The following is a 26,375-nucleotide window of genomic DNA, read 5'->3' as shown; positions in this document are numbered from 1 at the left end:
TGGATTCAGGAGGACCTGAGTTCAAATCCAGCCTCAGACACTTAACACTTAACTAGCTATGTGACCCTGGGAAAGTCACTTAACCCTCATTGCCCTGCAAAAACAAAAACAAAACCAAAAAAACCCCTGAAATTAGTCAGATCTTAATCTTCTCAGCCATTCATTCTAATATCTTTGGTTGTTTTTTATTATTAATGTGTTTTCTGTCTATTCCATATAAGTAATTAGGTGCTTGATAAACCTAAGATATCTAAAAAATTTGGCTTCCCAATAGCAATCATATAGTTCAGTTTTTGGAATAGGTAGATGAAGTTAATTGTTCACAATTTTTTTTTCACATAACAACCTTTATTTTCTTTTCCTCTGTCCTCCTTCCTATTGAGAAAGAATAAGAAGACTCTTTAAACAAATATGCATAAAGCAAAACAAATTCCCATATTGGGTTGTCTGAATTTTGTATGTCTTTAATTCGTCACTCTTCATGAGGAGGTGAAAAAATTCTTCATCATTATCCCTTTGGAATCATAGTTGGTCGTTGCATTCATAGCAATATTACTACTATATACCCCCAAGAGATCATAGAAACAGAAAAAGGACCCATATGCCCCAGAATATTTATAGCAGCTCTTATTATAGTGGCAAAGAAGTGAAAATTAAGGTGGTTCACATCAATTGGGGAATGGCTTAACAAATTGTGAAATATGAATATTGGAGAATATTGTGGTGGCATAAGATGACAAAAGGCAAAAAGCCTCAGAAACTCATCAAGACTTATATAGATGATGTAGAGTGAAGTGAACAGAACCAGAAGAACAGTTTATATACAACAATGACAACTTTGAAAGACTTAATGAGGGGCAGCTAGGTGACACAGTGGATAGAGCACCAGCCCTGGAGTCAGGACGACCCGAGTTCAAATCCAGCCTCAGACACTTAATACATACTAGCTGTGTGACCCTGGGCAAGTCACTTAACCCCCAATTGCCTCACCCCCTCCCCCAAAAAAGACTTAATGACTAACCATGATTCCATAGATAATGAAGGAATCTCTCTTTCTGAAAGAGAAGTTTGATATATTCAAGACGTAAATTTAATTTTGAAAAAAAGAAACTGTTTGATCAAACACCCTTGAATACTGTTTAACCGTATATTTGTTGTTTGAAAAATTGAACATCTATTTGTGTATATGCATGTGCATGTGTCTGTGTCTGTATATATTATTATGTATGTATACATATGTGTTTATGTATACTACATTCTCGGAGCAATGCAAAGACATTAGAGTTAGTAATTAGTCTGTAACATATAATTAACTTGGTTGTTTCTTGTGTATTTGTATTTTCTTCTCAAGTAGACTGTGTTTTGAATAGGTATTGTTTCTAATTTTGCACTTTATCCAAAAAAAACCCTGTAATTTATTGGTTCATATTAGTTTGGGTTTTTTTTTAATTTTTGGTGAGGCAATTGGGGTTAAGTGACTTGCCCAGGGTCACACAGCTAGTAATTTGTCAAGTGTCTGAGGCCTGATTTGAACTTAGGTCTTCCTGACTCCAGGGCCGGTGCTCTATCCACTGTGACACCTAGCTGCCGAGCCACCCCCCCTTTCATATTAGTTTTGAAGGCTACAGGTGATTTGAATTTCTATGTCAAAAAAACCCCAAACCTTAAAATGGACACAAAACTGTGGATATGCTTCACATCAAGCCCATGTATTCTGATTTTGAATTTATTGAGTTTGTATAGCCTCTGTCTTCTGAAGAACTCAATTGCCTATTATTTCAGTATATATTATTCTGGAAGTGTTACCTGTTTTGTAGTTAGCACTAGTAGCAAATGAGGAAGCTTCATAGCTAGACCATACCTCACTAAACTAGTAATAGCCAGTATACTTCTCTATCTCATGAGAAAGGAGTAACTAAACTAATTCAAATAACATTGATAATGTAATTTAGAATATATATAAATATGGCTGATAATACTGTACAATTCTTAAGTAATTTAAAACACCAGTTATGCAGTTGCTTTAGTGTAATTTAAAGAATGAATAGTTATCAGCATATGAATTTAATTCACTTTGTCAGCTGGATGCTTCATGTGCTTGAAGTGCTGCTTAAAGATGTTCAGATCAGTGCCAGTGAAGGACTTGTTGGTATCATCAAGGGAAGTTTAATTCTTTTTCATCTCTGAGGTTTGGTTTTTCTAGGGATCATATCTACCTGATTATTATTAGTTTCTGGAATTCAAATCTACATTTGTCTAATAGTCTGAAAAATCAGCTAGTGATTTTTAATAGAGTGTACTATTTATTAAAATAGATCCTGTGTGCTATGCAAGGACAATTAGGTGGCATAGTAGATTGCACTGGGCATGGAATCAGGAAGACTCATCTTCATGAGTTCAAACCCAACTTTAGGCACTTACTAGCTGTGTGACCCCAGCTGGGCAAGTCACGTAATGCTGTTTTGCCTCAGTTCCTCATCTATAAAATGAGCTGGAGAAGGAAATGGCAAAGCACTCCAGTATCTTTGCCAAGAAAACCCCAAAATGGGGTCATGAAGAGTCAGATACGACTGAACAACAACAGAAATGTGCTGTTCATACTATATAGGCTTAAAATCACCAGCCAGAAAGAATGCTTCTTGAAACTTTGAAATTATCTCAATATAACTGAGTCTATTAACATGTATACCCAGGTTGTCGATTCCTTAAGGACAAAGCCAGTATCTTTTGTGTGTACTATAATTATGCCATATTAAATCCACATATTCCTTTTTTATAGTTGACTTCTTTCTGGGTTTCCTGAGTCACCCAGGTTTTAAATTGTTTATACTAATAAACAATTGAAACACCCCAGAAATTCCACTATTTCAGAAAAATGAATCAAGTCAGTAACAGAAGCAGTATGGTGTAATAGATATAGTGTTGGGCTTGGAGTCAGGAAGACCTGGTTCCAATCCTTCCTCTGGCACTTAATATTACTGAACAAGTCACTTAACCACTGCCTCAGTTTCCTTAGCTATAACATAAGCACAAAAAAAAAAAAAAGAATGGGGCAGCTAGGTGGCGCAGTGGATAGAGCACTGGCCCTGGATGCAGGAGGACCTGAGTTCAAATCTGACCTCAGACACTTGATACTTACTAGCTTTGTGACCCTGGGCAAGTCACTTAACCCCAATTGCCTCACAAAAAAGAATCCCTAGAGGTCATCCAGTCCAATTATAACATAAGCAAGCTGGCAGCAAGCACTATTATGTTTACTAGTGACAGGTACTTATACCCCTGGAAATACAAATAAAATACAATCCCTGCCTTCAAAGAACTTACACTGTAATGGGGAAATGACAACATCTAAAAGGGGGCTGAGTGCAGTCAGGGTAGTCGGGGAAGGTACCTAAATGGAATTTTGTGGTGACTTGTAGAGAGCCTGAGGCACAGCCAGGAGAGGAATAAAGCATGGCCAGCCTGGGGCTATCCCCATAATAGAGACACCCCCTACCTCCAAAGAAACTCATCAGTAGGAGAAAGTGACCTGGCATGGCAGAGGGCGTTTACAGAATGAGAAGGCCTCTCAGATGTTGGGGGAAGTTCCAGGGTGAGAACGGTAGGCTGAGACATGTGGCAAAGTCCAGGAGAGTCAGAAGTACAGCTAGTGAAGAGAGATGATAATAATACCACCACCTATCTCACAGGGTTTGAGATTGAACGGGATTTATTTTTGTGTGTGTGTGTGGGGGGGTTATAGCTTTGTCAGTTTTAAAGCAGTGCATAAATGTAAGCTTTTATAATCACAGTAAAAAATAGTGCATGTCACAAAAGATTGAGAACCACCAACTGAGGAACCACACATAGTAACCCATACTGAGTATACTGATGGCTTTATATGTGTGCATATGTTGTATGCAGTTTTAGTATAGGTTTTAACAACTTTCTTTGTAGTTTTAAAGGCCACAAATATAATACTACCTGCACTAGAATAAAAACCAGTTCATTTGTGGCAATTGATTAACCATGTAGCTTAGTTTTGGGGAAAATATCACCAGACCCCTAAGTCCCTAGCATAGTAATTACAGGCCTTCTGTAAGTACTTGGTGTAATCAGTAATAGGAATTACTGAAAAGAAAACCTGTTTTGGAGTCCTTTTATTATGTGTAGGTTGGATATTACATAACTAGATTATCAACTCCTCAAGTTCAGGGATATATTACAAGAGTTTCAGAAGCATCATGGTGCAAATAGCAAGCCCTCAATAAGAATCTGTTGATTGTGTACAGTGTAGTAAAATTCCTTTCCTTATCAGCAAGTTACTCCTGGGCCCTTTAAATGGTATACCTGCTACATGTTGTATGCAGGATCCAGTAATCTTTAGACAATGTTTGTTGGATAAATGCAACACATGTTATAAGTAGGAAGTAGTGGCATTTGATATTTTTCCTTCTCTCTGCTCTTCTTTGTAGATAAGATGCTCCGAGTCATTTGCAGTGCTCTTCAAAAGAAAAAACTCTAGTGCTCTACTCTTGCCATACTACCAAACTTTTTTGATTTTGTTTTGGTGCTGAAACACTGGAAGAATTGCATGTAGGCTCTAAGAGGAGGATCTATCCCTTTTAAAATTTTATCATTCTGTGTGAATGGAACGGGTTTATTGTCTTATTGCCCATCCTATTTTAAAGCTGCTTCACCACCTTCTATACTGCTTAATGAATCGGGACCTTTGCCAATGAGCCACATAGCCAATTCTTGCCAAGAGCTGGTTGAAAACTGTGCCGTGCATGTAGCAGGGATGGCACAAGAAGATAGCCATCGTGGTCAAGTGCCATCCACGTTTTATCATGGTGCCAACCAAGAACTTGACCTGTCCACCAAAGTGTACAAAAGAGAGTCAGGAAGCCCTTATTCTGTTTTAGTGGACACCAAAATGAGCAAACCACATCTCCACGAAACAGAAGAACAACCTTTTTTCAGGGAAACCAGATCAGTGGCTGAAGTCCGTGCTGTTAAAGAAGACCAGGAGAACTCTGATGACATGGAAGAAGAAGAGGAAGAAGTAACTTATAAAAGGGAACAGATTATAGTAGAGGTAAACCTTAACAACCAAACATTAAATGTATCTAAAGGGGAGAAAGGTGTTTCTTCTCAGTCCAAAGAGACTCCAGTTCTTAAAACCAGCAGTGAGGAGGAAGAGGAAGAAAGTGAGGAAGAGGCCACTGATGATAGTAATGACTATGAAGAGAATGAACGGCAAAAGAAAAAGGAGAAGAGAGTGGAGAAAGTCAGTGTTGCACAAAGGAGAACAAGGAGAGCTGCCTCAGTCGCCGCAGCTACCACTTCCCCTACACCCAGAACAACCAGAGGCCGTAGGAAAAGTGTAGAGCCTCCCAAGCGTAAGAAGAAGGCTGCAAAGGAGCCAAAGGCACCAGTGCAGAAAGCTAAGTGTGAAGAGAAAGAGACTTTGACTTGTGAGAAGTGTCCCAGGGTGTTTAATACACGCTGGTACCTAGAGAAGCACATGAATGTCACTCATAGGCGCATGCAGATCTGTGACAAATGTGGCAAGAAATTTGTCCTGGAAAGTGAGCTGTCCCTCCATCAGCAAACAGACTGTGAAAAAAACATCCAGGTACGTTTGATCAACAAGAAGAGAATCCTAGAATAATGCTTAGCTCTCCAGATTTTTCTGTTCAAGAGAATAGATAGTAGAGACGAGAGTAAGTTTTCAGTAATTGTATGTTCTTTCAACACTAGGGTCTTATATTTTACAGTAAAAATTTTAAGCATATAATACTGACTCTCTGAGAGGCTACATTGTAAGGAATGCTCTAATTTGGTACTTAGTTGGCCATCTTTTTACTCAGATACAGTGTCTTATAACGTTTAACATGTATAATTTAGGGTCTTAAAGGTTAGAGGTCATAGGGAAGTGTCAGATAGAGGGAAAGAAAGGGAAAGGGTTTTTTCTCTGTTTGAGTGCCAAATTTGGGTACAGCAGAGAGAATAACATCCTTAATGATTTCAAAGAAGTGAAAATAAAAAAAGATTTCCAGGAATGAGCTTACTTTCACCATGGAAAGCTAACAAGAATAAATTTGAAAGCTAAGCCCGTGAGAATAGCTAAACTTTAAAGGCTGAGTTTGTTGACAAATATATTATAGTCTACTTATGTAACATTTCAGCCCAGGGTCATTAATCATTAAGGTAATAAAACTATGCATTATACAGAGTAATGAATCTAATAGGCTATTATAGTAGTATTGAGAATTGTTCTGATTAATAGTGTTGTATTCCTTTATGTATATACATGAGTACATACTAATGAATATTTACTGAAAGCTAAACCTGTTTTGAAGATTCCTCCTTTTTGGGATATGCAAAATGGAAATATTTTAAATCTTTTGAAAGAGTGAATTTTATTTTCCTGGAAAACCTCTATCAGTTGCTAATAGATATAACTTTCTGTCTTCAGTCCCACTTCTTGACCTCCAACAGCTGAAGTCTTTGCTTTATTTTATTTTTATGTGATTTTAAAAATGTGTGATGTTCTTTTGTCTTTACATCACCTTCATTTCTGAATATATCCCCATCCCCATTCAGTGACCCATCCCTTGTTTAAAAAAAGAAAAAGGATAAAAAAGAAAAAGAAAAACATTCTGCTTTTCTTTAGGAGATAATGGTGTTCTGGCTTTATCCTTTATCCTTTGATCTGAATTATCCTGACTAAAGGGAATATAAATATAGCACAATGCTGCACTCTAGGGGTAAAATTGAAATCCTATAACCATTTTGTTTCTGAAGAGTATTGAAAATTGTCATAATCTTCATAAGTATTCTTCATTCTTCTGATTTCTATTAAACTTCAGGAAAGTACAGTTTATAAGCAGAAAGCAAGGAAATCCATTTAAAAAAATAATTGTCACTTTGTCAAATGATAATTATGCATACAAACTTGTTTGTAGATCTTGCTGACTTAGTGAACAAAATCTGTTACAAAAGCAGAACCTTGTTGTGCTTTGTTCTCACCTATAGAAACTTTGTGTTTCTGGTGATATGTGAGATGGTAAAAATCATAATTACTTATATGTAGTATGGTATGTGGTTTTTCCACAGAAGTCTATTGGGTAAGTTGTAGCTTTTCTTAGAGCAATACATTGGCTCCTATAGATGTATGTTTCTTATCAACTCTGCCCAGACTTGTTTTTGATGAGAGCTGATATTCTTGGATTCTTTAGTTCAGGTACTAGCATGATTACTCTGTGTATGTACCCTGGATCTTAATGATACCCAAGAACTTTCTGGACCTGATCTCTTTTACCAGAAGCATTTTGTTCAGATACAGTCAGATACAGTTCCTACTCAAAATATCTGTAGATAAGAGAGAGATCACTTTTGAATTCAGTGGTAACTCAGATGCCAAGAGACAAGCTAGTGCAAGGATAGTACTACAACAAGAGAGATCTGACATTTATGTTGGAAAAGAAGTGTTGAAGCTTACATTGATGAGTTTGTACCAAGCTATGTCAAAGGGGGAAGTATCTAATACTTCTAATTAGTTTGATGGAAAAGGGCTATTAAGTGAGTTTTAAATTATCCATTTTAATGGAGTGGAACATGGCATTGTTATTCAGTATACATTATGTGGAGTTTTGTTTTTCCCCTCACAATATACTTATCCTAACTATGCTTTCTTTAGGCTATTACTAAAGTGAGTTTGAATTCCCTTAGCATATACCAGCTGGACTTGCACAAAAGCATGTTGAGAGACGATAAAAGTCTAGTTGCTCTGCATAATGGACAGCTTGCATACTAAGGATTTGGAATTCCTTCAGCAAGACCTACCTGTCTATAACACTAATAAGACAGTAGCCAGACAATAGGTATTTCAATGCAAGAGCAACTCCTCATTTCTTCTTGCCTTAGTTTTTGTTGTTGTTATTGTTGTTGTTGTTGAGTTGTTTCAGTCATGTCTGTCTCTTCTGGAGAAGGAAATAAATGGCAAACCACTGCAGTATCTTTGCCAATAAAACCCCAAATGGGGTCACAAAGAGTTGCCTTAGTTTAGTTGTAGTTAATAAATCTCCCAAATGTTTTCTTAATGATGAGCCTTAGTAAATAGAAAATATAGAATATTTGGTGTTTGGGAGAAATTCAGTTAGGATCTGAGCTCCATTGGGAATTGGGTTTCTCTGAATTTGTGGCTTCTGCCATGAATTTAAAACTCATGTTCTTCTGCCAGCAGGCAAATGCAGCTTCTTGTGAGCTGTAAATTAAGTTTCTTTCTGTTTATCCCACTCACATAGTGCGTTTCCTGTAACAAATCATTCAAGAAGCTCTGGTCCCTTCATGAACATATCAAGATTGTCCATGGATATGCAGAAAAGAAATTTTCCTGTGAGATTTGTGAGAAGAAGTTCTACACCATGGCTCATGTGCGGAAGCACATGGTTGGTGAGTTCTTCCTGCCACTACTTCTGTCCTCTTTATCCTCTTATGCTTGTAATTTTCCTTGTTTACAAGACTTTTCTTTCTGCCCACCATGGACCAAGATTGGGAAAGCTGCCTTATCTCAATCATTCTTGACTTATTGAAACTAAACAAAAAAAGTCCTGAGTCCTATAAGCATCAAACAATAGTTCTTTTTAAAAATTTCTTGATTTCTTTTGTTTTTATATCACCTTCATTTCCAAATATATAAAAAAGAAGGAAAAGAAACAGCAAAATTAACTAGCACATCAGCTGAGTCTGACAATATGTACACTGTTTACATCAATAGTTGCCCACTTCTCCAACAGATAGAGAAAAGGTACATTTTCTCATCTCTTCTTTGGAACCAGACTTGGTTACTATAACAGTAGGGTTCAGTTTCTTTTTGTTGTTCTTTCCACTCACATTGCTGTAGTCATTGTGTATATTGTTTTCCTTGTTCTACTTACTTCACTTTGTATCAGTTCATATAAGTCTTGTCAGTCTATAAATATTTTTAGTGGAAAATGGGGCTTTTCTTTCTACCTTTGACCTCATCACTGCACTGAGATCTTTGGGTCACAAGTGTGGATGTTTTAGCGACTTTCTTAGCTTAATTCCAAATTGCTTTCCAGAACAGTTGGACCAACTCATAGCTCCACCAAAAGTGCTTTAATGTACCTGACTTTCCTCAGCCCTTCTAACATTAACTATTCGGATCTTTTGTCATCTTTGCCAATTTGCTGACTGTGAGGCAAAACCTCAAAGTTGTTTTGGTTTGCATTTCTCTTATTATTAGTGATTGAGAGCAGTCTTTCTTATGGTTGTTAATATTCTTCTTTTGAGAACTATTTGTATCCTTTGACCACTTTATCTACTGAGGTAAAACTCTTAGTCTTATACATATGTATTAGGTCCCCATATATCTTGGGTATAAATTCTTTACCAGAGATGTTTAACATAAATATTTATTTTCTAGTCAGTATCTTTGCTTCTAATCCTAGTGGCACTGATTTTGTTACTGTAAAAGCTTTTCAATTTCATGTAATTGGAATTATCTATTTTATCTTTTTATCTGATTGCTTCTTTCCCTTGTGTGATAAGAATTCTCCCCCTAGCTATAGTTGTGAAAGGTACTTAATCTGGTTTTCTTCTAATTTTTCTATGGTGTGACCTTGAGTATTTAGTTCACCAGGCAACACTTCTTTTATGATATGGTTCTCCCCTCTCCCACTTCCCTATCTCTCCTTTTAGATATCATGTGTTCTCCTATTCAGAATATTGTCATTAATGGCTAAAAAATAATTCAAGAAATGGGGGATGTTGCTTTGTAATTAGTAGGATATATTTTTTTTCCAATATGATGTTTTTGGTGAACTTAGTATTCTGAGTATAAATGCATTCTGTGTTGCAGCACATACAAAAGACATGCCATTTACATGTGAAACCTGTGGAAAGTCATTCAAACGCAGCATGTCACTCAAGGTGCATTCCCTGCAGCATTCTGGAGAGAAGCCCTTCAGATGTGAGGTGAGGAAAATTGTCACTATGTTGAAGATAGGCAGAAGGGAGTGGTTTGGGGATATGTGGCACTATTTCTTGAGAAAGAAATTTATAGCTCAGTTCCAGACTTTCTACAAAACCTTTAGGAATACACCCTTGGTAATATGTTTAATCACTACTTGAATACAACTGTATGTCTTTGTGGGGTGTGTGTGTTGTCTATATAACTTAAAATTTTATTTTCAACACACTACTAACATCTATTATTAAGTTTCTTGGATCAGGTCTATATTTAGGAGATGATGCCATTACCATTTTTATCACTTTATGGCAAGTTATGTTTTTTTCTTCTGCAATAGAACTTGGTTCAATACACCATACTGAAATTATTTGGGGATTTTTCATTCTTTGTTCATCAGTAACTCACAGTGAGTTACATTTACAGACAAAGCAAAATAGGTAATAACCAGGGGGTTCCCATTTTGAGTTTTCAACTCAGTCTTAGAGAAAATGTTAGGATGTGCTGAGATGGACAAGTTTATTTTATATATCACTGCTCAAGTATAACTATACAACAGCTATCATCCAGTATGATTCAAGATTCTTTCTGCTATGTCTAATACAGAACTGTGATGAAAGGTTTCAATACAAGTACCAACTTCGCTCCCACATGAGCATCCACATTGGACACAAACAGTTCATGTGTCAGTGGTGTGGTAAGGACTTCAACATGAAACAGTACTTCGATGAGCACATGAAAACACACACTGGTAAGAACTTCTTGGGAAAGGTACAAATACCTTGTACCTATATGATATTATGACCTTATGGTATATGGATGAGATAGTTAAATTTAAATTTTAAATCAATCAGAAACTTGTATCATATAGACGTAACCCTATGTTAAACAAAACTGATTTAAGAAAATACTGATTTGTAAATCAGAATATTAGGATATGATTATTCATTTGAAAGAAGGATTACTTGATTTATTGAAATAGTCATACCAGAGTTCTGTTAAATAATGAACTCCTGTAGTTTAGAAAGATAAGATTTATCAAAATTATGTTTGCACACAACTTTTTAGGAACATATCTATTAAATAAAATGAGGTGTGGCTATATTGGTTTTAAAAGTCAATTTGTAAAAAAAATTTAAATTAAATTTAAATTTAAAAAGTAAATTTGTGTATTTATAAAAGCACATGGGGGGGGCAGCTAGGTGACTCAGTGGATAGAGCACCAGCCCTGGATTCAGGAGTACCTGAGTTCAAATCCAGCCTCGGACACTTGACACTTACTAGCTGTGTGACCCTGGGCAAGTCACTTAACCCCCATTGCCCCGCAAAAAACCAAAACAAAAGCACATGGAAAGCCTAGGATTTGATAGCATTGACTTGAACTGGGCATCTTGTGAGCAGATTAATATCTATAGCCATGATTCCCCTGCCCCCACCCCCCCAAAAAAAACCCCAAACCAAAAAATCCTCAGATTGCTATCTAAACCCTCTTATTTTGTCTTAATCTTTATTTGTTCATTTGAGGATGGGCTCTCTCTCTTTTTTTTTTAAAGTGAGGCAATTGGAGTTAAGTGACTTGCCCAGGGTCACACAGCTAGTAAGTGTTAAATGTCTGAGGCCGGATTTGAACTCAGGTACTCCTGACTCCAGGACTGGTGCTCTATCCACTGTGCCACCTAGCTGCCCCCATGATGGGCTCTCTTTAGCCAAAATTGAGCAACAGTTTACTGTTTATTTACAAATGAATAGTTTTCTCAGTTAAATCCAGTTGTTATACTTTAGATTATTCAGTAGCATAATAACTCCAGAACCTTAAATTATTTTAAAGGACCTCTTGTTATTAGGCAAATGAATATCTGTGGAAGGGAGGGAGAAGAAGGGGAGGGTAGAGCTAGGCTGCCTTGGCTGGATGGTCAGAGAAATATTTCCGTTTGTGGTATGCTGTTGTGGATATACGTGGTGTGCTAAAGTCTTAGTGTAAACTTAAGCTTATTAAAGCTTACCTTTATTTAAGTTTATTAAAGCTTAATTTTATTAAAGACTTTCAGGACAGCTTGTATTATTAGAAGATCCTGTCAGAGTTTATTAATTAAAGTAGTTGCAAAACTGAACAATGGTTAACTAGAAAAATGGCATTTTAGAAATTTGATGACATTCTGAAGCTTACAAGTCCAGCTGAATAACAGAATATAACATTCATTACCTGATGCTTGTTTTGGGAACCTATTGATTTCACTTCTACCATCCTTCCTTTTTTTCTTTCTCTCTCCTTCCATTTCAACCTTCCTTCTACTCTTCATTCCTGGTGTAAACCATTTACAGTGGATAGTTGCCTTTTCCCTCAATCTCCAGGGATAATTCTGTAACATAGGCAGATGCTAAGGATACAAAGACAAAAATAAAACAATCCCTGCTTTCGTGGATTTTATGTTACATCATGAGAGACAACATGTACACATATAAATATTTACAAAATATACACAAAATTAAAAAAAAACAAAACAAATACAAGGTAGTTTTGAGGAGTAGGGCAGTAACAGCTGGGATCATGAAAGACTTCATGTAGATGGTGGTTTGTAAGCTAAGTTTAAAAAAAACAACTACGAATTCAGGGCAGCTAGGTGGCGCAGTGGATAAAGCACTGGCCCTGGATTCAGGAGGACCTGAGTTTAAGTATGGCCTCAGACACTTGACACTAGCTATATGACCCTGGGCAAGTCACTTAACCTGTATTGCCCCACCAAAAAACAAAACAAAACAAAAAACTATGAATTCTAAGAGGTAGAAGTGAGGAAGGAGTACATTTCAGGTATGGTGGACAGCTAGTTTAAAGGCATGTTTACTGAAAATAGTGTGTTTTGTGAGGAATAGTAGCAAGTAGGTCAGTTTGACTGGACCATAGAAAATACGAAGGGAAGTAATGTGTAATAAGGCTAGAAAGAAAAGTTGCAACCAGGTTGGGAAGGGCTTTGAGAGCCAGAGAAGGAATAATAGGGAACTACTGAAGTTTATTGGGTAGAAGAGTGTCATTGTTCAGATCTTGGCTATAGGAAAAACATCTCTCAGTTGTTCATTCCCAAGTGTTTTGTCACCTTAGTTCCCACTTTCTTCAGTATTCCTTACCAAAATCTCTCACAGTTTAATCGGTTAACAAGTATTTACAATGTATTTAGCATGGTGCATAGGCACTGTAGGAGGGCACAGAAAAGATAGAACAGTTCCTCTGTCACCCCACCCCCTCCAACCTTAATCTAATCTTATTGCAAAGACAAGACAAATTTACATGAAATTATTTCAAATAACACATGACAGTATATGACTAAGTTCTGAATTGTCAGGTATAGATTATAAAAATCAGAAGAGGGGAGATCAGTTAAGGAAGGAATAGTTGGGGAAGCCTTCACAGAGGAGGTAGAATTGGAACTAGGACTTGAAAAATGAGTAAGAGTGAGAATCATCAAATTGAGAGTTGGAACGTTCCAGGGAAAGGAAAGAACATGAGTGAGAGCAAGGAGGTAGGGATGATGACGATGGCCAGAATGGAGATCTACTGAAAAATAATTTTGGATTGGTAGAATATAGAAGTTTACAGACATCTTTAAAGAAAAGAGTTAAACTATAAAATGAAATTGCTAAACTAAACCTGTCACGGTCCCTTCCACATTGTCCATTTTGAGAGCCCTAGGATAAATGAGAATCCACTGGAGATTTTTGAACTCATAAGTAACATAATGAAAATAGCAATTTCATCTATGTAGGATGAATTGGAGGGGGAAGGTCTGTATGATGATTTTGGAATGAAGTGAAATTGAAAATCATCAGCATAGCAGTGGCAAAGTCATGAAAATGATTAAGTGATATGAGGAGAGAGACTTAAAGAGCCAGAGGACCAAGAACTCAGGGGAAAAGGAATCAGCAAATGAAAGAGGAGTGGTGAAAAAGATGAGAGAAAAAGCCATTATAGTGTAGTTTTAAAGGAAAAAGTTTTACAGAAAAGTGGAGACAGAGGTAGTTAATTTTAAATACAGCAGGAGAGGTAAAGTAAAATGAGAACAAAGAAAGAAAACAGATTTGTCAAAAAGGAAGTCATTGGTGACCTTCAGGAGAGCATATTCGGGAGATGGGATGTAAACCAAATTGCTAGAGGTTAAAGAGGGATTCTTTAGGGCAGCTAGATGGGGCAGTGTCCTGGAATTAGAATGACTTGAGTTCAAATCCAGCCTCAGACACTTAACAGCTGTGTGACCTTGGGCAAGTTACTTCACCCTTTTTGCCTCATTTTCCTTATCTGTCAAATGAGCTGGAGGAGGAAATGACAAACCATTCCAGTGTCTTTGCCAAGAAAAGTGTCAGAGAGGACTGAAAACTACTGAACAACAAAAAAAGGAGGGATTAGGTAGTGAGAAAAAATGGAGGTATCAGCAGTAGCCCAGTCATTAAAAGATTTTGGCAGTAAAAGGAAGGAAAAAAATTAAATAATACAGAGGCAATGAGAGGGTTTAAAAAAAATTTACAATTTTTTCCCCTTTTTCTCCCCAAACAGGGGACACCTATGCATATTTGAATTATTAGGGAAAGAATCCCTGGGGAGGAAAGATTGAAGATATTGGGAAGGGAGTAGATAAATGGGAAAACAAAATTTTCTTTCAGGATACAATGGGAGCAAGATTTCCTCAGAGTGTAGGTTGAGGGAGATAAAGGATTATAATCCAAATTGGATACTTGAAAAATGGAGACAGAATAAAATAGCCATTGTGAGAAGTTCCTTGAAGAATCAGCCAGTAATGAATAAAACAATTGCTGAATATTGTCAAGGAATAAATTCAGATCTGATTGATTTGTGGTGGACCAGTTGCTCAATTCTGTATCTTTTCTCTAACCTAACCCTATTGCTTGGGAATCCACAGTAGAGAAAGGGATTCATTGAGGTTGATCTAGTTTTGAACATTGGCACAGTAGAAGAGCCCAAGGACATAGGAACTTACAGGCAACACTGTATTGGTTTAAGCAACATTGACCTTTGTGAAAAGTCGTTGTGGCCATGGAACCCAGGTTGGGTAAGAAAGCAAGTGTAGTTAAGCTAATGGACTTGGTGAAGAAGGAGGATTTGATTGAAGGCCTAGATAAAGACAGAGATCAGGTTAGGGAGGAGACAGGACTGTATAATCACAAATTTATTTCTTTTATGGTGAGGAGGTAAAAGAAAAGAGGTAAAAAAAACAGGTCTGGGTAGAAGGAAATTTGGCCACTGTGAAATAATATTTCTACAAGACACAGTGGAAGGGAGTAGTAATTAAAAGGACTGATTGCAGAAGTGAAGTTGTGTGATTGAGTTGGATGGATGTCAGTTAAAACAGTAGGAATGAGAGACTATGTCTAGAATAGCAGGTGCAGAGACCTGGAATGAAATAAGCAGTTAAATGAGAGAAGGAAAACACATCAGAACTGAAGGGACTTCAGATCATTTAATCCAGCTCCTTCATTTTACAGATGAAGTAACCAGGCAGCCAGGTGGCACAATGGATAGAGTACTGGACCTGGAGGTCAGCTGCATGATCCTGGAAAACTCAGTTAACTTCTGCCTCAGTTTCCTCATCTATAAAATAGAACTAATAATAGTACCTACTTCCTAGAATTGTAGTGATGATCACATGTAATATGTTTTACAAACCTTAAAATCCAAAATCAAGAGGCTCATGTGCCGAGTATTAGGTGAAGAAATACAATAGAAGGCATACTTTTTCTATAGGAAAGCTTGTGAAACCTCAATTATATTTGGTTGAGATAACAACTAGAAATTACTTAGAAGTGTACTCACAAGAACTGAGACAGGAAGAAGTTGGTCCATGATCACATTATAACTTTGCTAGAAAACATTAGAACAGCATGTAAAAGACCACTACTTTAGCTGCCTTCTTTTGCTTAATGCACCTGATACCTTGAACATAGATTTTATTTTAACTGCTCTAGTGTCATTAATCCCGAATTTGGAGGTTTATGACTACTAGCATATGGTGTGGCCTGGTTTTATATGGTTAAACTTGTTTTTGTTTTTGTTTTTGTTTTGTGGGGCAATGAGGGTTAAGTGACTTGCCCAGGGTCACACAGCTAGTACATGTCAAGTGTCTGAGGCCCAATTTGAACTCAGGTCCTCCTGAATCCAGGTCCAGTACTTTATCCACTGAGCCACCTAACTGCCCCTTGAACTTGTATTTTTTGATCAGGAAATGTTGCTTGTACAGAATACACACAGCTGCAATTTAGTGTGTTCATTGTTTTTTTGTCTCTTTGTCACCTCAGGAGAGAAACCTTTCATCTGTGAAATCTGTGGCAAAAGTTTCACCAGCCGCCCAAACATGAAGAGGCACCGCAGAACTCACACAGGCGAGAAACCCTATCCATGTGATGTGTGTGGCCAGCGGTTTCGCTTCTCCAACATGCTCAAGGCCCACAAGGAGAAGTGTTTTAGGGTTACCAGCCCTGTGAACATCCCGCCTGCTGTCCAGATCCCACTTACAACTTCCCCAGCCACCCCGGTTCCATCCATAGTGAACACACCCACAACCCCTACCCCACCAATCAATATGAATCCAGTAAGCACTCTTCCCCCACGGCCCATTCCCCATTCCTTTTCACACCTTCACATTCACCCACATCATCCTCATCACCTCCCCATCCCTCCAGTCCCTCACTTACCCCCACCTCCAGCTCTCTTTAAGAGTGAGCCTTTAAATCACAGAGGCCAGAGTGAGGACAACTTTCTGCGACACCTGGCAGAGAAGAACAGTTCAGCACATCATTAACAAATATCTTCTTCAATCTATTGTCCCTTGGGTTATGCACCCACTTGAGAGTTTGCAAAGTGGGAATTCATGAGGTTGTGAGGAGCTCTAGATCCCACTTCCTCTTAGCCTCCAGCAAAAGAGCCTTGTCATTGGCTTGGTGTACCAGCAGATCCAAGTGAATGAATGAGAAGACTACCTTTGGCTCATAGAGGAGAAGGATCATCGTAACCAGGGGAGCCAATGAAACTAAAGCCCAATATGCTTGCGTTTTACTGATGACTTTTATAAATTTCAAATATTGAGACTTGTGGAATTTTATAATTTCATATCAGCTGATGAGGTATGCTTGCTTTTATATCCTGGACTTCTCCTCAAAGAGGGGACAGGCCTGGTTTCCTTTTACTAATCGGGGAAGGCTGTGAGATTAATCCAGAGCATTAATTGTATCACTGTGTATTGTAACAAATTCTTTTCAGCTTTTGATGCCGGCAACAGAGGTGGGCTGGCTACGTATCACAGTATATCAAGCATTATAGAGAAAGACAAAAATGTCTTGTTTGTGTAGCTCTCTCCTAACGCACTCTTTATTTTACTACAGAAATTATTTTAGAGTTTTTGTATAGACCTCTTTAGTAGTTACCTGTTTCTAAAATGAAATGTATTTCAATAAGCGGTGTAATTTTTTTCAGTGTAGCTGGACCTATGTTGTAAAATAGAAAAATTTTTATAATCATCAAAATGTGATTCTTAAAGATGCATATAGCTTCTATAGTTAAAAGTTATCCTTACATCCGTACTACTCAAAGGTGCTTCAGAGACTAAATGTATATCTGAGAAGGTCTCCAGGCCAGACTGCTGCAAAAATTATGTTTTGCTTTCAGAACTTGGTATAAGTTATTTGGTAGTTTTTAAATCTCCACTTCCCACCCAAGTGTCTCTTAGGCTCACTGAACATGCTCCTTTACCGTAGGTGGAGTATTATATGAAATGTTTTGAAAAGGAATGGGTCTCTTTCCAAGAAAAACACCAGAGAGCACACACACGTTTTGAAAACGTGAGAGGAGTTGCTCACTACCTAGAAAAGGGCAGGGAGTGGAAGTTGTCTCCTGTCAGTCATATCTGTTCCTCATTCTCATCAGGAACAGTGTTCATGTTTAACTTTTATGATATGACTAATTTGAGGTTCATATCATGTGCTGCTTGTTTTCAGGTTGCTTTCTTTTTCTGGAGTTGTTAGGAGAAGGAAAAATACTAAACTCTAATCACAAACATGACGTTGCTGATAGAGGCTGAAGAGGCATTTAGATGAGAACATAAGCTGGTCATATGATTGAAAATGTCTTTTATCACTGGATATATCCACAACTTGGAGCTTTTCTAACGTGTAACATAATAGCAAAGGAAAACTCGTAAGACTTCACTGTCCTGTCCTACGTAAATGTAAAAGTGGCCAATTTGAACAAGTGGTAGGGATAGCACACCTCTAATACTTTCAGCCAACTAATTTTTTCAGAGACTGATATTTTAGCAAGAGTCAGCAGTTATTATAGGGAATGGTTCAGCAGGTGGCCTTGTTGCACATCAGTTGTAGTAAACTGCTGAATGGCTCTCCTGTTTCTTCCCCTTCTATTTTAATTTAAACGGCACTGACTCTTACAGTAAGCTTTTAAAAATTAGTGTTGCCCCCCACTTTAGAGAAATGAGATTTGGCTGTCATTGTCCTCTTTTGTTTTGGGTTTTCCCTCAAAAGTCCCCAGTGTTTCTCTTCCCCTATATTTTCAAATAACTGCCTCTACCAGCACCCCAACATTTGAAGGTTCATTTTTTTCAAATGTGCTATTGTGTTAGAGGTTCTCTTCTGGCTCATGAACTTTGTGTTATTACCTAAAACTGAGGGTTAAAGTCCCTGTTCTAAAACATCACATTCTTTTCTATTAGCCTTTTTATTCTAATCTTCTTACCTCTGCCTGTCTGCTGTGATTACCATAGGAAGCTTTGAGAATGGGGGAGAAAACCTTTGCTTCCTGTTTTATGTGTAAGCCTTAACAAAAATTGGGACAGTTTTAAGAATTATTTCTCTTGATATTTGGATACATTTTTAAATCTCCCAGGTACATAAGCCAATAAGGAAAGCTAGGTCCTTGTTTATATGACTTTTATCCTTAGTGGCTGCTCTCCCATAAACTCCTTGCATTCCATGCCACACTTGTCATCTACATTTTTGTGTAGACATGCCACTATTTTATGGTCAGACCTGTTAAAAATGCTTTGTTTTATTATTTAAAATGTATCTTAGTTAAATTATATCTTACTTTGTTCTAAACAGCTTCACAGTATTAGACAGCCATTTGGACTTATAATTTAAGACCATCTTGTCCATTTCCTAGGAATACTGTAATGATACACTGGGAATTTCAGGTGGTCCTACCTGTGATTTGGGAGTTGCAGATCTATAACCCTTAAGAAAGAACCCACAACCCATGAGAAATCCAGTATTAAGCAGTTACTACCATCCTAAAAAAAAGCTCAAAAAGCTATAAAAAAAATCAGCCAAAATTGTCACAAAATATAATGGCTAGTGAAAGTCATTGTGGAGCAGCCTTAAAATATCACCAATTCTTGTCTAATTTTGTTTTCTGGGTTTTGACTTTACTTGACTGGTATCCATGGTTTTAAGGAAAAGTACTCAGAAAATCTAATGTGTCTTCACAATTTTCACATTAAAAATTAATCAAGACATATTACAGAATACTTATGAGTGCTTCTGAACATGAGAACTGCAGGATTAAGCCTTAAACTTAACCTGTGTCCAGTTAACCTAAAAACTCAGGAACTCAGAGTTGGAAATTTGGTTGATAAATAATTACTTGGTTTCCCTAGTGGGCTTGCCCTTCTCTTCCCTCACCCCACATAGTCCCACTACCCTGCAGAATCATTAACTAGATGTTCATCTGTTTAGAAGGAAGAATATGGAGGAAGAGTTTGGTCTCTAGTCTTTTCTGTATGTGTCTTTCCATAAGTCTCTTAAGGACTTTGATGGCTACATTATATAGCGTATTGAAGCATTACATTGGTATTAAGTGAGGCTGTCTGTTATTATACAATCTTACTGTCTTTGACAGTTCCTATCCCATTGCTTAAAATATGACATATTTGAAGATACAAAGACATTTTTGAGTTAAGATAGTAGCGTATATTTTCTTTACCTTTTCCCATGACATTAAAAACTCAAATAAAAAATCTTAGCCCATAATGTAAAATTGCTGCTTTTTACCCAGTTGAATCAGGTTAGCTCATATTGAGTGAGGTTTTTTTTGGTTTGAACAATGGAGAAGAGGTAAACATAACCTAAGTCTTATGGCACATAGCTTCACTGCCACATATATATTTGTGACTTCATTCTTATATACTTTTAATGAGAAAGGGAGCCTTCCACATAAAAACCTTACCATAGTATCAAAAGACACTTTAGAAAATTAGTAGCATGTTTGAAGCCTACAATTTTGCATTAACGATTCTAAATGAATGGCTAAACATGAAAGTACCATATTTGTACTTAATGTTTTGTAAATACTGTTCCAAGACTCCCTTTAATTTGGTTGTTCGTTTACTGTGTGCCTGGTGTACTGAAAATGATGTCCTCTTTGGAAAAGATGCTTCCAAATACTGAATTTCCTAATCTCTTCTCCCCTTATATCTCCCTGATTTTTTAAAGTTTTCGTACTTTTTGGCTGGATGTTTGTGTTTCATTTAATGTCACTGGAAGTTTCTGGTAATAACAATTGTGATGAAACTCATTGAAGAAGTATATTTATCCCATTTTGCAAACCCTTGTTAATTTGAAATATGACATATAGATACTTTGTAACATCAGACTACCCATGTTAAATTTAGAGATACTTCTGCTTGATCTACTATAAATAAGAATATTATACTATGTAAAGCAAGTTAGGCTTGTGTACCCACAAAACAAGCATTTTGATGCCCTTCTAGATTTAGAATCATGAGAATGTTTGATAAAGGGGGATAAATTGCTTTTAAGAATTCTGCCAGTTGTATTTAAGATCATCTCACTTGGAATTCTGCATATTTTACAATTGGACAAATTGCTGTTGGTTTTACTTTTCCTTTAAAAAAACTCACTCCTCCTTTGCTGAACCAAGATTAGAAATCCCATTAAAAAATAAAAGCATTTTTCAGTAATGGAAAGGTCATAGGTTATTACAGATAGTAACATAATTATGCAATAATAGCTTCTAAGCTAGCCTGCTTCTGTCATCTGTAACATTTACAATAATTAATGATGACCTTCCAACCCTGGATTACTACCTCGATAAAGCAAACCAGAGGTCCTCTCTTCCCTTATTATGGAAGCCATAAAAGTTGCCACCAATATGTCCATTTTCATAGTTCTTTACTTTTATACTCTATAATCCTGACTTTTTATAGACCTTGCAATCAGATCCTTTTGTCATAGAGGAAAGGCTTTACAAGTTTGGACCAGCATGGAGTTTTAGCTCCTTTGGTTTACGAGGACTTAGGTGAATTCGCCAGGTGAATCAAATTCCCTATTTAAGTCAAACCATTTTACCCAGCTTTATTTTTTACTGATGGAACCCTGCCTCCTTCCTATTCTTTAAGTTTCCTGCATTGCTATGGAAATTATTTGTGGAATGGAATTCTACTTTGTTGCTCTATTGATTAATAATTGGTGTGTCGGCAAATCACCTCTTAAATTGTTTCATTTCCTTGAGTTACACAAATTAATGCAAACCTACTTTTTCTTATTCTTCTTCCATCATTGCAGCTTAAGCCCTCTCTCATTCTTGAGTGCCTTGAAGAAACCAGCATTCCTGGAAATTTTTCTCCCTGGTTTAGATCCTACCTCTGCTTCATTTTCCATGAGTGTTGGATTTTGTCTTTAATTCATTTGGTTTAAACTCTTCAAAAACTAGTAAAAGCCTCAGACAGAAGTTTGGAACATATCTCTGAATGAATTCTCTCCCCTAATTTTCCAGGTTTTATGGTAGCAGCTGATTATATATTAGTTTTACCCTAGACCATTCTCCTTCTGTCTCTTCAATAATAAAAGTTTTGCTCCTGTGTCTTGACTCCTAACATTTGCTTCGTTGGCCAGTAAATTAAATTCCTTGCATAGTTCATGTACAGTTTTTGCTCATCTTAGTCTTCCTGAATTCTTCCCCTTTCACTTAAGGGGGTGGGCTTCAGTGCTGCTGTTGCTTGCTATACAATACCTTTTCTCATTTGTTCTCTCCAAGCATCAGTTTGCAGAAAATGTCCATGACATTTTCTCTTACTCAAATCTAATTCAAAATAGTTTCTTAGTTTTTTCATAAGCCCTCTTTATCTTGACTGTTTAATCTTTCTTCCCCATTTCCACGATCACCTATCCCAATGACTTCTTTTGTTTTTCTCTTTGGGATACTAGTCTCAAGGTAGTTCCAACTCCTTTTAAAATTCTTACCTTATTTCCCCCACTACTTCTCTGCCCCCTTTCTCTTCTAGGTTTCCCCTTCTTATCCACCCCCCCCAAACACATCCTTTAGCTCTTTCTTTTTCTAGTTTTCCCTACAATCAATTTTTACAACATAATTGTTATTCAGTATGAAGGACATTAAACAAAAACAAGGGTTGCTCTATGATCTGTATGTGACATCAGAGTCTGAATTGGTAAAGCACTTGGACATTGTGCTTTGCTGCCACAAAAGGGGTTTGTGCTGTGCATACACCTCTCTTCCTTTCAATTCTTATCCAGAACTGAAAATAAAATCCTTTACAAAATGAAGAAACTAGAATAGTTGGGTTTTTTGTTTGTTTTAAAGGAATGCAAACTATTAATCTGAATATTTTTATTATCAGCAAAACCTTTGCATTATCTTTTTAAAGCTACTGTTCTCCCTAAATTCACTTTCTTTTTGTGAGTAGTCCTTGGGCTTTTCAAGACTGATTAAACTCATAAGAAGAGGTAAAAGGGGATATGGTGAGGCAGGAGACCAGAGAATATAGCTATTGGTGAACCTTTCATTCTTTTTGTCTGACCATTCCCCCATCTCCCCCGCCCACCCATGTTACTGGTTGGTCAAGGAAAAGATTCACAGGTAGTTGAAAGTTTAGCTATACTTTTTTGGAAGGGAACACTAGTTTATAAACCATGTAATTTTTTCATCTAAATTAACAAGTTAAGATTTTATACATCAAAAAAAAATTTCTTCTATGATTAATTTTCACTTGTCTATAATATTAGCACCCAGAGGTTTGGCTCTCTCAAGTGTTTTTTTGGCTGACATGTAGCATTTTTAGCTATTCTCTTTAGCTGTTCCAGGCAAAAAATAGTGATGAACATTTGGAAGATTTAAAGCAAGTCTGTCAAGAAAACTTGATGATTTGGTGTTGCTGAGTAGCAAAGTTTTGAAACAGTCAGCAGAGGGGGCCCTTGTTCTCTGGACAGGTTGCCTCACAGCCTACCTGATCCATACTTGTGAAGACCATCTCTAGTGGGAGTAGAAATAATGATAAATTACTTCTTTGGGAATGGAACAGGAGAGGAAGTGGCAAAGAAGTGGTTGAGTGTTGGTTAATTTTAGAAGGTATCTGCTTCTTTCTAATCAGCTAGAGACAGACTGAATGTGTTGAGGAAGAGAAGTGCTCCTGAATGTACATCTCTCCCTGATTATATATCTTTAATGGGGGATGTTGTGAAAGGAAACAGCTTAACTAGCAGGATTGAGGTCTCAAATCACATTTTGCATAGGACTTAAGAAACCAACCTGTTTACATTTGAAAATTAGTAGGAAATAATTTATACCCAGAACCTAACTTCCTAAAAATTCTCTCATTTTCTGCTTGATCATTTGAATCATTCTTGATTTAGGTCAAGAGTTTAAATGCTATAATATGATTTCAGTGTTTGCTGCTAAGGTTATACTCTCAAGTTATAGGCAGACTCTGAAAATCTGATCAATGCCTTTCAATCTTCCGCATAGAGTGTGCATGTGCATTTTATCCATCTCTTTGCAGGGGCTATATGATTACTGATAAAAATCTACCATTATTCAGCATTACTGTGCTTGCCCAAGGGGAGTGGCAGGATCTTTAAAAAGTCTCTATTGTGAAAAAGACATCTCTTGTATTATATAACTTTCTTTGCTTCTACTCCTCCCTGCTTACTTTAGTGTTTACTTATAACTTTGGATTCTGAAACTTTATTTTCTCCTGTAACTACAGTCTCTATTCCAATTCCCTTGATGTAGGCAGACTGGTAAGGAATACTTTGATGCCGGAAGTCAGGGATGATTTGGGAGCATGAATTGGGCAGGGAAGCCTATTTAAAATAATAATGTCCAGTGATGAGAGCCAGTGCTTTTCCATGTGGGGTAGAAGCTTTTTCTAAAGAGTCCTCATATGCCGAATGCCAAAGCAGGAAGGCAATCTTGTTTTCTCTTTCCTGCCCTTTTCCCTAATCTCTACTTTCCATACCACCCTTTACTTGCAGTAGTTGGGGAAAATAAGACAGAACATGAAATCATTAACTTTCAGGAATGGGGCAAGGGTGGGGGTTTTCTTGTCATTCTGAATTTAATAGGAAGGAGACTCAAAATCAAGTTTGGCCCCATATTATGGGATATATAGTTATACCTCCCCATCTCAGCTCCAAATGGATAACTGTTACACTAGGATCATTATCTCCTATGTCAGACCAAAGGGCCTGAGCCCTGGGATGGCATCTTTAGCAGGCACTCCTTCAGCTTGGAATTCAACCTGGTGCTCTGTGCTCTGTTAGGCTAGAGGCAGACAATTTAAAGTAGTAAAACTATCTCCCTCATGGACTAAGTGGCAACATTTCCTCCTGCACATAAACAGGCAAGTAAGGGCCCAAGGAGAAATACCTAGGCGAATATCAGTCAGTGAAACTAATGCCATTTGCACCTGAAAGACTAGGTCTTACTCTGGTCCATTTTTCCCAGCCTAATTAGACGCTAAGAAAACCCACCAAGCACAGAGCATTGATTCTACTTGTAACCCCAGCGCTTGACAGAAAAGCACTGATCTTAGTAGCAGATGGTTAGGTGTAACTAGTTTGCCCTCTTTTCCCCCCCTGACAGTACAGAAATCACTTGCACTTTTCTTTATTTCTTAAGGAAAAATAAAAAAATCCAGTTTGCTTGCCAGGAATTGTTGAGCATTAGGTTTACAAAGCTTGTCGTTGAATGTTAAAAACTTGTCCAAAGGAGTTTGGCAAAATAAGAAGCTGCTTGGTCCCTGTTCTTGCCTTCTCAGTCATAAGGATTATTAAGGCTGTGTAGCTTGGATGCTTATGGCAAGTCCAGAACAGGGTAGCATCCCTCTCCTACCTCTCTGTGGAGATGCAATTGAAGGTCAAATCAGACTTGATGTAGGGCAGGTACCCCTCATGCTGCAGCAAGTTCAAAGGAGTCTTTGAGTTGGGGAGGTGACAGACAAATAGGACAGGATTTCTGGTCTGGAAAGATCCCCAGGAGAGGCACTTTGCCCTCAGGAATTGCAGTGAAGTAGACTGAGCTCTTCTTTAGCATTTCCAAACTAGTGCAAGCTGTCTAGTTTTCCTGGGGCACTTTTTTCCTGTATCCTGTCAGACCCCTCATGTATTGATTCTTTTCCCTTTGTGTTGACCATACCATAATTATTATTTTTTTTTTAGCAATTGAATGCACTTTTATTTCAATTCAATCATGATTTTAAACATAAAAAATATAGATTGTTAAAACTATTTGTGTATTTTTAACCACTCAATGTAGCATTGTATATTTTATTCTTGTGAGACTCTGGTACAAGGTGTGCCGCTTCACGATATTTCCGAGATGCTGGGCCTTTGGATGTGTACGGTAACCAACCTAATGCTAATGTTCAAAGTAAAAGAAGTAGCCATATCTGTTGCACTTGTGTCTTTCTTTCCTGACTGTTCCTAAAGGAAGAATCTATTTCTTTCCTTCTCCTTGAGTTGAGGGGTAAACACTTGAAAATGGTTACATATAAGGAACCATTTGGAGATCTGATTACCTTATGTGATAACAATCACTTTGAAAGTATTTTTAAGTGATGGTGATGACTTACAATGAGCCATCCACACCAGCTGGCCCAGTGACACATTTTATAGGCCAGTGCCCAGGGTTATGGTGGACAAAGGGTTTGGGTTTTCTGTATAACGAGCTATTGCAAACCCATTATTAATCAATATTTGGTCTCATTGGCCCACTCTGCTAACTGAGCCTCAGATGAGGCAGGAAACTGAAAAGTGTTCCTAGAAATTGCCATTTGGCTTCTGAACCAATTTAAGGAAAAATTGGACTTGGAAAACAGTTTGCAAACTGCATTCAATGAAGAGTCAGAGGTATAGGACTTAAGAGTTTGGGTGGACATCTCATGATCTACAATAAAGCCTTTTCTCCGAGGGTGGACTTTATTGTCCTCAGCTTCTACCCTAATTTACTACTTCAAGTTCCATAGCTTCCAGGAAGTCAGCTGACCAAGGACCTAGGAATGATCTCTCATTCACCACTACTGCTGTTGCTGTTGGGCAGGACCAAGTAAAGCTTTCCCTTTGTTTAACTAAAACC

The 26,375-nt window shown here is 37.4% G+C and overlaps 1 protein-coding gene across 1 annotated transcript in view; it reads left to right on the top strand.

Moving 5' to 3' along the window:
• Positions 1–25,688, top strand: part of ZNF652 (zinc finger protein 652) — a 98,981-nt gene extending 73,293 nt beyond the window's left edge. The window contains exons 2-6 of the mRNA XM_044002598.1: positions 4,455–5,617; positions 8,292–8,439; positions 9,869–9,984; positions 10,583–10,727; positions 16,277–25,688. Coding sequence (XP_043858533.1) covers positions 4,718–5,617; positions 8,292–8,439; positions 9,869–9,984; positions 10,583–10,727; positions 16,277–16,779 — 1,812 coding nt within the window. The 5' untranslated portion in view covers positions 4,455–4,717 and the 3' untranslated portion in view covers positions 16,780–25,688. The remainder of the gene's footprint in view (positions 1–4,454; positions 5,618–8,291; positions 8,440–9,868; positions 9,985–10,582; positions 10,728–16,276) is intronic.
• The last annotated feature ends 687 nt before the right edge of the window (positions 25,689–26,375 follow it).

The sequence above is a fragment of the Dromiciops gliroides genome, chromosome 4 (assembly GCF_019393635.1).
Source record: "Dromiciops gliroides isolate mDroGli1 chromosome 4, mDroGli1.pri, whole genome shotgun sequence".
NCBI lineage: Eukaryota > Metazoa > Chordata > Mammalia > Microbiotheria > Microbiotheriidae > Dromiciops > Dromiciops gliroides.
The sequence above is the reverse complement of the archived record's forward strand: the minus strand, read 5'-3'. Positions and strand labels throughout refer to the sequence as shown.